Source organism: Egretta garzetta, unplaced genomic scaffold, assembly GCF_000687185.1.
Source record: "Egretta garzetta isolate BGI_Z169 unplaced genomic scaffold, ASM68718v1 scaffold133, whole genome shotgun sequence".
Lineage (NCBI taxonomy): Eukaryota > Metazoa > Chordata > Aves > Pelecaniformes > Ardeidae > Egretta > Egretta garzetta.
Window position 1 is genome coordinate 5,136,434 of NW_009259111.1, and position 10,862 is coordinate 5,147,295.

The 10,862-nt window shown below is 35.3% G+C and overlaps 1 protein-coding gene across 3 annotated transcripts in view; it reads left to right on the forward strand.

Annotated features, from left to right (window-relative positions):
- The window catches only part of CARS1 (cysteinyl-tRNA synthetase 1), a 49,453-nt gene that overhangs the window by 22,671 nt on the left and 15,920 nt on the right, over positions 1-10,862 (forward strand). For 2 of the 3 annotated variants that reach the window (XM_035890940.1, XM_035890939.1), the window contains 9 exons: positions 2,513-2,662; positions 3,899-4,039; positions 4,790-4,878; positions 6,022-6,143; positions 8,095-8,207; positions 8,740-8,868; positions 9,083-9,212; positions 9,534-9,637; positions 10,514-10,611. In XM_035890940.1, the coding sequence (XP_035746833.1) occupies positions 2,513-2,662; positions 3,899-4,039; positions 4,790-4,878; positions 6,022-6,143; positions 8,095-8,207; positions 8,740-8,868; positions 9,083-9,212; positions 9,534-9,637; positions 10,514-10,611 (1,076 nt within the window). Of the gene's footprint in view, positions 1-461; positions 551-851; positions 949-1,404; positions 1,504-2,512; positions 2,663-3,898; positions 4,040-4,789; positions 4,879-6,021; positions 6,144-8,094; positions 8,208-8,739; positions 8,869-9,082; positions 9,213-9,533; positions 9,638-10,513; positions 10,612-10,862 lie in introns of all 3 variants that reach the window. The other variant, XM_035890941.1, reaches the window with a different exon arrangement.

Sequence of the window (10,862 nt, forward strand, 5' to 3'; positions counted from 1 at the left end):
TGTATGTGTATATATATATATATATATATAAAAAAACTGGTAAAACTTCTTGTGGTCTTGTTTGAAGATCCTTTGGGAAAGAAAGGAAATACTAAGAATACTAATGTTATATGGGATGTAGTATCCAGATATGTGTGGAAAAAAAAAAAGAGAAAGCCTGATCTTCCCTTTTCCAAAACAAACAGCAGTTTGAATAATGCCCTGCCTAGTCCAAATCTTTGTAATCTGTTATATTGATTGATAAGAGTGCAGATAACATAAGCAGCCACACTCTGTTATCTCTCTTACACTATAAAACCTAGTGGTGATCTTTTCTTGTGGTAAAACTGGGTGTGCAATAACTATTTCTTTTTTGTAATTATCATCCATGTTTTCACATTCTAATCTCCAAACATGGTGTTACTGGTCTGAGGTCATGTCTTCAATTTCTTCTGATTGCTGTACCTTCCCTTTCAATTAAGGAAATATTTCAGCCTCAGGATGGAAAAAAGGTCTTGTGGTATTGCTGTGGTCCAACAGTTTATGATGCTTCTCACATGGGACATGCCAGGTACTGCAGTTCCTTATTTTGATATAGGTAGTAACAGTGCCTACTGGAAGCAAAAGATTAATAGAAAAAGGTATTTTATTTAGACTAGTGCATTACTAGAAAATAGTCTTGTTAGACTCAATGCTTGAGACTTTAGAAGTATGTTAATATGTCATTGTGTGATTAAAAACTTACTGGTTGATGAGGGAAAATTAAAACTGCTGTAAAATTATTGACTCTAAGATTAAAATAGTTTGTGCATAGAATAGAAATACACTTGAGGTGTTCACTAAAAACACCCCTATATCTTTTATGTTTTTAGGTCATACATCTCATTTGATATCCTGAGAAGAATCTTGAGGGATTATTTTAAATATGATGTTTTCTATTGTATGAATGTCACAGATATTGATGATAAGGTAAGGTCTTTTTAAATCGCGATCTAAAACACTGTACTTTGAGCATGGAAGTCAGAGAGTATTGTCAAATTGCCATTTGATAAGCCAAGATAAATCTTAACACTTACTAACTTAGACATACATTTTGTCCACAAAGTCATTGACTTTTTTCAGTTTTGTACCGTTCCTATGGTAGCAAAACCTGTACTCTTGCATATAAATAAGCATTGTCATAAATAATGAAGACTAGGCATTTTACAAAGAAACTTATGTTATTTGCCTGTTGTTGAGATACCTAATTAACTCATGGTAGCTGATTATGTATAGCGTGCTTAATTTGTATTACTGCATGTAATTCTTGTAGCTTGTTAAATTTATAGGGATTCTGAAATGCCTTTGGTATGTAATAGATTTTATTTGCACTTTGCATAACTATATGTCACCTCACAAAAATATTTTCATGTTTCTGCTTTGTAGATAATCAAGAGAGCAAGACAAAATTACCTCTTTGAACGGTATAGAGAAAACAAATCAGCACCAGATCAGCTACTTGAAGATGTTAAAACTGCCTCAGAGGTGGGCATGGTATTTAATCCCTGCTAGTGTCTTAGGTTTTTACTCAATAATGTAGCAAAGCACCTAAAAAATGCCTCTGACTTTGCTACCTCCTTAACCTTTCTGCTTGTTTCAGTTAATCTATTGAACTGGCACAACACAAATTAGAAATGTTACTGGAACTGCACATCACTTTGATTTTCCATTGGTTTAGAATTCACAAGAACTATCCGTGTAAAAGGCATGTCTGATTTTTATGTCTGTAGAACCTGTTTGTGAATGCATGCATATTGTTGTTGGGGTATTGGGGAAAAAGTTCAAAAAGCATTTGGATGTTTGTGTGTTAGAATTCAAATTTTTAAAAAAACCCCTTTAAAATAGTTTTTAAACGGTGATATGTTCATTATATTTTAAAGCTTGTAAGACTTCTCTTTCGTATTGTTGATGGCCTGGGAAAGAGCAAAAAGTCTCCAAAGCTTTAGGGATTTACTAAATTGTGTATGCTGGACTGAAGGTGGGGGAAGGTGATTTTCTGGTCATTTTTAGAACAACAGATCACAGAGGGATTATCAGTCTAATGAATTGAATAGGAGGCCTGGAAATTTCCCCTCCTGGGAATAGGAGGCCTGGAAATTTTGACCAACTATCATTGCCTGACATACTTTCTAAACATGGCATTTAATCTCTCTGTGTTTCACGTTACAGCTTCTCCTTTTCAGATTTGTGATAATCAACTGTGTAATTAACCGTGATCAACTGCATAGGCAATGAAAATTACTAAACAGCACTAATGATGATGTACTAATTTATAAAGTCCTTCTGAAAAACTGAATTCTGATGTGAACTAAATTCTTTTGACTTCATCTTCTGATGAGGAGTATGTTTCAGTAGTTTGGTACCAAAGCTTTATATGTGGCATAATGTGTTGTTGATCACTAGCAAGGTACTATGTGGCTAAGATAATATATTGTATATGGAATATAGTGCTGCTGTACTGCAAGTTGGTTTCTAAATTTTCTTTTACTTGTAGCTCTTTTCAGTTAAATTAAATGAGACAACAGACCCAGATAAGAAACAAATGTTGGAAAGAATTCAAAATGCAGTGAAGTCTGCTTTTGACCCTCTACAAGAAGCTGTGCAAGCAAAACTCCCTGCAGAAGAGATCAACAGATGTCATGAGGTCAGTTTGAGCTCCTTTTAAAATTATATTTGGCTTATAATTGTTAGGGGTTTTAAAAACAATATTTAGCTGGTTAGTAGTTCCCTGAAACATTATAAAAATTTTTATTCATAAAAAGAGGAATGGCGAGCCTGAGGACTCCTTAGTACTTTGCATTCAATATAGGAAATTTGATCCTTTAATTCAACTATATCGTTTTTGGATGTTGCTTTTAATCAATGAATTTTTTTTTCCCACCCCCCTCCCACTGTGATAATTACTCAGTGATTTTTACCTTTCTAGCAGGGATTTTTCTCTGGCGTATATTTAGACTTTCTCTTTGACTTTTTTTTTGTGATGAATTAGTTTCAGTATAAATCAGTGAACATGAATTTATGACATTCCATTCCTGGTGGCAGTTTTCTACACAAGTGTTTCCGTCTCTGATCAGAGAAGAAAATACATCCCAAAAATAATGCTCAGGATAATTTTTATCCAAAGACCGTTACATTTAGTGGCAATAATCCTGTTGACTTTATTGGGCTTTGGTACTATCCCAGTAACGAAGTCAGTCAATATAACTACTGTCTTTTAGTAATTGGTTTCCACTTTCATCTTTTCTTGCTTTCAGATTATTTGTGATAATTACTGTAGGAAGCATAGGTGCTCCCTTCTTGAGAAGACTCTCTCTCTAAATTATCTTTTAAATCTTTTTTAAAAAGTCCAGCTATTCTAATATCAAGTGCCTTTATAGAAGTGTATGCTGAATTTTAAAAACAACTAAACTCTAAGCAATCACACCTTCTGGGCTATATCCTATTAAAAAAAAAAGTAATCTTTGAATATAAGACTGAAATGTATCCTTGCTGATGTTCAAATTACTTTTTCAAACACTTCTGCAATGTGCACAGTAAGGTTTCTGTTAGGATTATGCAGTAGTAATGGGGGAAATGGATGATGTGATATAACTGCAGGTCTCATCTGGTATTTACAGCATAAATTCCACATACATATTTAAGTGCTTGATATTAAAATAGATACCACTTATAAGTTTATCTTCCTTCCTCTGTTTATTTAATCCATATTTGTGAAGGGCAATATGATAAAAATCTGGTAGAAGCACAGATTACTCTGTATTCATACCCAAGTGTCTTTTTCCTTAAGCAAACCTCTCTGTTCAGAATAAGATCTTACTGCAGAGTTTAAACAGGGCAAGTAAGTCTTTGATCAGTTTCACTTACAATTATTGTTTTATAGATACTGTTGGAAGAAGCCAAAGATTTGCTGTCTGACTGGTTGGACACAAAATTTGGCAGTCAGGTGACTGACAATTCCATATTCTCAAAGCTCCCCAAATTCTGGGAAGGGGAATTTCATAAAGATATGGAAGCACTCAATGTAAGTAAACTGTTTTCTGTTCTAAAAGTGTATGTTCCATCCCTCATAATACCCAGAACATAATTTAGCTCCTTAATAACTTTCAAAAACCTCATATTTCAGCCTTATTGATAAAGTATTTCCTTGAATGTGAACAGGTAGCTGTTAAATTAGCACCTGTTCTGATTCCATCCCAACGATCTTAAATCCATTGTGCATGTTACCAGAGCCAGTTAACTGGTGCTCAGGTTTGATGTGTGCACTTCTTCCCTTCCCCTTGGTGTAACATGGGTTTATAATCACAAACTGATCCAGAATTTTGAGGTAGAGTCTGTTAGCTGCCCAAGAGAGCCAAGAGAGCATTTAGACTGACTACTTACAGTCTTCAGCCACTAAGAAATTATGTGATGATAACAATCAAGGACAGATTTGTCTGTTACAGATTAAATGCTGTGTCACATGCAATGGTTCAGATCAGTGAAGGTTTATTTATTTACCTGCAAGTCAGAGGAATTTACTGCCTGTTCTGTCAGAAGTGCAGTAAGTGGTAGAGCTGACATCTGCAGTAGTTTGTTGTTAACGTTACCTTAAAGGCTGAGGAAAAAATGGCCACAGCACATTGTTTCAGAGCAGAAAGCTTGAAACAGGAGCCTTAAATTTAATTGTCACTTGCTTTTGAGGCAATTTTTAACCAATATATAATATATATATAGAGTGCATATTTTAATATGTATAAATGTTTTTATATAAAATTCTACTTTTTATCTATAGGTTTTACCTCCAGATGTTTTAACACGGGTTAGTGAATATGTGCCAGAAATTGTGGATTTTGTGAAAAAGATTGTGGATAATGGTTATGGGTAAGTTTGCTACTGGATAATTTTGTTGTGCACTTATATTGTATCAGAGCTAGAATGACTGCTTTCAGCACTTAACTGTGAACTATCTTCTCTGTTTTCATATGCAATAGTAGTCTTTTCCAGAAGTAGTGTTTCATCAAATACAGAAACTTCAGGTTCTTTTGCAAAAGACCTGTTATTTCTGACCTGATGAAAATGTTCTCTTTTATACTTAATGATGTCTTACAAGGAGGGAAGTTAGATTATTAAATTTATAGGGTGAAATGAGGATTTCATTAAAATGGTCAAAGTCTCATTCACCTGAACTGTGTTTGACTCCTGGCCTTCAGGAAGGGGTTTCAAAAATGGATGCCTGAGTAGATGGCTAGAAATCAGTTGTAAATAACAAAAGGTAAAAAATAATCATGAACTGTTCTTCTGCAATTGTCTAATATTGGTGAAAATCAATACTCTAGAAGTTCCTAATTATTATGGTAGATTCCAGTCTGAAATTTTTGAGGTCTTTTTCTGTTAGTAGCCTCGATTTTTTGAAACGGATGTGTTCTTATTGTTAAAAAAGCAAACCTGTGGTTCAGACTGCCATAATTTCTCTTGCATGTTCTTCTTTCAAACCTACATTTTAAAATTTTCTTTAAAAAAAGGGGGGGTGAGGGGGACAGTTCAAAATTGTTTGCACTGAATTATCAGCATTCCTGGTGGTCCTGAAACTTACCTTTTTGTCAGAGTTTTTATTATGGCTGTAGTGGGACAAAAACAGCAAAGTGAAGGAGGACAAAATAGACTGTGAAACAAGCATGATTCATATTATATTATTGCAAAATATTAAAAGGGACCAGAAGTATGGTAGATATTTGTTCTCTTGGCTCTGTTACCTGACGTCTCACCTCTTAAGAGTTTAGCAAAAGATGTTAGCTCTTTTCCCTTTGATCTATTTTATTATGACTTTCAATGATTTGTCTGAAGTCTTTATGGTAAGGCCTCAAAACTTAGGCTCACCTAAGTCATCTTTACAATACTGAGTAGTACCGTACTGTATGTGGGTTCACTAGAGGACTTAAGTTTAAGAAAGACAGTGATTTGGGGGATAAAGTTCAGTTAAGTCTTGGTAGAATGTTAGCTAAATAATGATCTTTAACTTTTCAGGTATGTGTCCAATGGATCTGTATACTTTGATACTATGAAGTTTGATTCCAGTGAAAAGCACTCCTATGCTAAGTTGGTTCCTGAAGCTGTAGGTGATCAAAAAGCTCTTCAGGAGGGTGAAGGTAAAAAGGGGAAAATAGCATTTACTTAAGTTGCTGAAGAAACTGATGATGTGTTGATCTTTTCAATTGATTTCACTGATGTTTGCGTCAAAGCTACTGTTGAATAGTTTACCTGCTGCACTTCCTTTACCAATAAATTTCTTTTCCAAAGTTTTGTAGCTTGAGCCAGCACTTTCCTGGAAGTTTTAAATTGGAAAATACCAAGAAACGTTGTTCCTTCTAGGATGTTTTTTGGTTGGTTTTCTTTGTTTGTTTGTTTGTGGGGTTTTTTTTGTCAGAATTGTCAATAGCTCATTCATTTGACTATAGCCCAGTTATTTAGCTGTTCAACTGGTTCAAAGTAGGAGGAGCAAAGACTTGAAGGTGGGTCTTCCACGTGCCAGGTGAAAACTCTCCACATCAGGCTGTGGTTATTTCATGACAAATATTTGAGTTCCTCTTTCATACTGAGAACTCTTTTGTGCTTTGTAAACCTTGTTGTGTTGAACTAAATCCAAATGCAGATTTTTTTTTTTTTTTAGTCAAGCCATAGCAGAGGAGTAGCTTAAAATGCTCAATAAACCAGACTCACTAGTTATCTGCTCTTAAGGTTGTACAGTTTTAGTAGCAAATCATCCACAAAGAAGAATATTAAAAGTTTTTTAAATAACACTCATACTAGGTGAAATTAAGGCAGCCATACTAGGCGAAACTAGCAGTATCTGAGAGATGCAGCTTAAAATGGAGGTGATTTATTTTTCTTCTTAATTCAAACCCTTATAGATGAAATCTTCTCTGTGAAATAAAAGGTGCTACCTTAAACCACCATCTTTGTGGTAACATGAATGTATCATTTCCACCATGTAACCAGTCACTTTTGTTGAATTGTTGTGTACTTTTGCAAATAGGAACTAATGCTGAATGATTAATGTAACTAACCAAGGGTACGCATACATCAAGTTATTGCTTGTCAGCTTTGCTGCTTTGACTCATTTGTGATGATTACCCTGACGGATAATGTCATTTTGACTATTACAGGCAGCAGAAATGCTAAGCTTTGAAAGTCGCAAATAATGTAAATAAAAGCATAATACTTTTATATTTAAAGTGCATAATGTTAGATATTCTAAACAATTGAGATTGCGTGTTTCTCAACCTGTACTGTTCTCAACCTGTACTACAAAATTGACAAGCTTAATCTTGACAATTTTGTCTTTAATCTGTCCTGGATTCTTATGCGGTAGGTGGTATTGTTAACTACTTTTAATCTGGGACAGTACTGCAGAACTGGTAAATTCCTTTTGTTTTAAAGATGTTATAATGAGAGTAACACCTAAACGATCCTGAGGAGCTAGCAGCAAATAATGCATAACATATCTGTGATGGTAATAAAACAGTAAACATAGGTATTGAACAACTACCAGCCATTCTGTTCAGCAACTGAGATTGGAGGTGGAAGAAATATCCTATGATCAAGTTGTGTATGCAGATTAAGACAATCCTAGTCTTAATTTAGGTCCTTTTAGTTTTGGATTTAACTGATTCTGCAGTTTTACTTGTCTGTGAGTACAGGGGTTTTTGTTTCTATATTTCTTTTTCTGTAATTGCGATGTTGGAATTGTGCCTGCAGAGAGAATGTATGTGAATCTCATGTCAAAGCTTAGAAAGCAGTGCAGCTGACGCTTGTCAGTTTTTCTGTCAACCAAACATTAATCAAATGAATCTCATGTCAAAGCTTAGAAAAAAGTGCAGCTGATGCTTGTTGTCAGTTTTTCTGTCAACCAAACATTAATCAAAACCCCAAAGGATTATCAAGGTTAATTATGAGGAATTTTGAGGGCTGAGTGATTTTCTTTTCTTTTCTATTTATTTATTTTTTTAATTCACTTGATGTGAGGTACAGCGAAGCCAAAAAATCAATAATTCTGGTGTTTAAATAAAATTTATATGTTTACATTTTCTCTTTTGAAAGGTGACCTGAGCATCTCAGCTGATCGCTTAAGTGAGAAGCATTCTCCAAATGATTTTGCTTTGTGGAAATCCTCCAAGCCAGGAGAGCCCTCATGGGACTCTCCGTGGGGAAAAGTAAGGACATTATAATCAGGATTTAGATCACCTTTTAAATAGCATGTTACACAAATATTTTGCCTAAGCTTATATTAATAAAGTATAGATTGTGGAGATCTTGTATTCAATCATAGATTCTGTTGCTATGCTAATTTAATAATTTAGAATGTGTATCAATCTGTCTGATGCTTTTTAAACAGAAGTCTGCTTGCAGGCTCACAATGGCTGTTACCGGTCATTTGTCCTCTCTTTATCCATAGGCTTTATCTGCAGTATTTTCTGTATCCTTTTTTTTCCTTGTGATCAAAAATATTTATGTAATTTTTAGAAGAATAATAAGCAGGATAATCAAAGCATCACAGATTTACATGCCATATTTGATCTTTAAATCCAGCAGTATACTTTTACGAAGCTGAGACTGAGAATCTTTTTTTCTTGATAGCACATTTCCTCAGGTGTGTAACTGCTTAGGGGCAGACCAGTGAGGGAATGGTACAGAAGGAGGAGACTGCAATTAACCAGTAGCCGAGTAATGTCTTTTTCTTAACAGGGTCGTCCAGGTTGGCACATTGAGTGTTCCGCAATGGCTGGATCCATTCTAGGACAGTCGATGGATATTCATGGAGGAGGGTTTGATCTCCGATTTCCCCACCATGACAATGAACTGGCACAGTCTGAGGTGAATGAACTGGCCTTCAGTTTCTGCAGTGAAAAAGAGACATGCTTTGCTTTGACTGCAACTTACACAAATCCATCAATTAATTTTTAAAACTTCATGTGTGTTTTATATAAGCATAACTTTTTCTTCTCAGGATTTTATTCTTCAGTTATCCTACTTCATGATATGTATATAAACAGCGTTGGGTCTTTGGGGTTTTTTGTCTTTGCTGCAGGCATACTTTGAAAATGATCACTGGGTTCGGTATTTTCTGCATACTGGCCACTTAACAATTGCTGGCTGTAAAATGTCCAAATCTTTGAAGAATTTCATTACCATAAAAGATGCACTGAAGAAACATACAGGTAAAAATGGCTTTGGAATTTGAATGCTTTTGATGTACTTTGAGTGGTGACTGTGGTAATTTTGTTACTCAGGCACATAATAGAGTTTCCAAAAATGACTAATGTCAGGTGCCTGTCTTCTTCACTAACTTTAGAACAGCTTCCTTGTTCTTCTGTTCCTTGTTGGTATTATCTGTATAGGTAATAGTGTTCTTGCTTTTTTGGTAGGTGTATGATAGTAAGAATATTAAAAATTATGTTCTTAGCCACTGCAGTATTGGAGGCTATAAAAGTGCTTTAGATTATGATTATTTTCCTTGTTTATTTTGAAACTCCTAATAGCACGACAGTTACGGTTGGCTTTCCTCATGCACTCTTGGAAGGATACACTGGATTATTCAAATAATACCATGGAGTCAGCTATTCAGTATGAGAAGTTTATGAATGTAAGTAAGCTTTCGTTTCCTCTTCCATCTCTCTGAGCTTTGTGTTATCATATGTGTTTCAAGGAATAGAACCCAAGAATATATAGCCCATGTCCACAGACTGAGTTTGCCTTCTGAATTCATCAAGTGGGATGTCACAGTATTTATTGAGCTACCATTGAGCATTCAAGTCATGCAAATTCCACAGCTACATTTCTCTGCAGCTGGGTGCCCTCTCCAAGTTTAGACATCTCTGAGCAGCTTGGCACTTACACGCAAGATTAGTTTCTCAGTTCAGCTGGCTTACAGGACTCAGTCCAACAGACACTCTCATAACATGACTACCAGATCAGACTTTACACAAATATAGCCAAAGGCGAAGAGGAAGTATCATTCCTACCTTGTCTTCTCACCACATGCATCGAGCATTTGCCTCTATGCCTTGCGGGCATATGGGAGAAGCCAGGCACAGTTCCCTTCCCAGCTTAGTTTGGAGCTGTGATTTAAACCCACATTTCCCACAAGGAGGCTGTACAACATTTTGAGATTATTGATCTTGGTCTTTACAACTGAAGCTATTCTGCTTTTTATGTAAAATGTTTCATTTGGGTCACAGAATAAGTGACAATGACTTTTCACCAGGCTGGATGCCCACATAAAATACACCCTCACTATAAAGCCATTTTTATTCTTCAGCTTCCATTGCTAGCAACACACTTAAAAATCTGCCATAAAAACTCTCTCCTAAACTTTTAAAAATGGTATTGTATTTGAGCAGCTTGGTGTTGAAAGCATAAACTTCAGGAGGCTAATTAAGAAATAATGCCTTTTTGTAGTAAATTCATTTACTACATAGTCTATTCTAAACTGATTTTTAGCTGTACTCTTCTTTTATAGGAGTTCTTTTTAAATGTGAAGGATATTCTTCGAGCTCCCACTGATGTGACAGGCCAGTTTCAGAAATGGGAAAAACAGGAAGCTGAGCTGAACAAAAAGTGAGTGGAGTGTTCCTCCTCTGTGAATAGCCATTGTGTAGCTACGTTTAATTCTTTTTTTCCTTGCAAAATGACTTACTTTGTATATAGAGATATTTATAAGTCCGTAGCATTTCCACTGAGTATCCCAGCTCTATACAAGCTAGTGAATTTAATCTTGCAACAGCTTTATGAAGTGTAGATGAAATTGTTAATTTCCCTTTCATTTAAGTACACTGGTGTACCTCATTGCCCTGTTTGTGAAGGGAAAG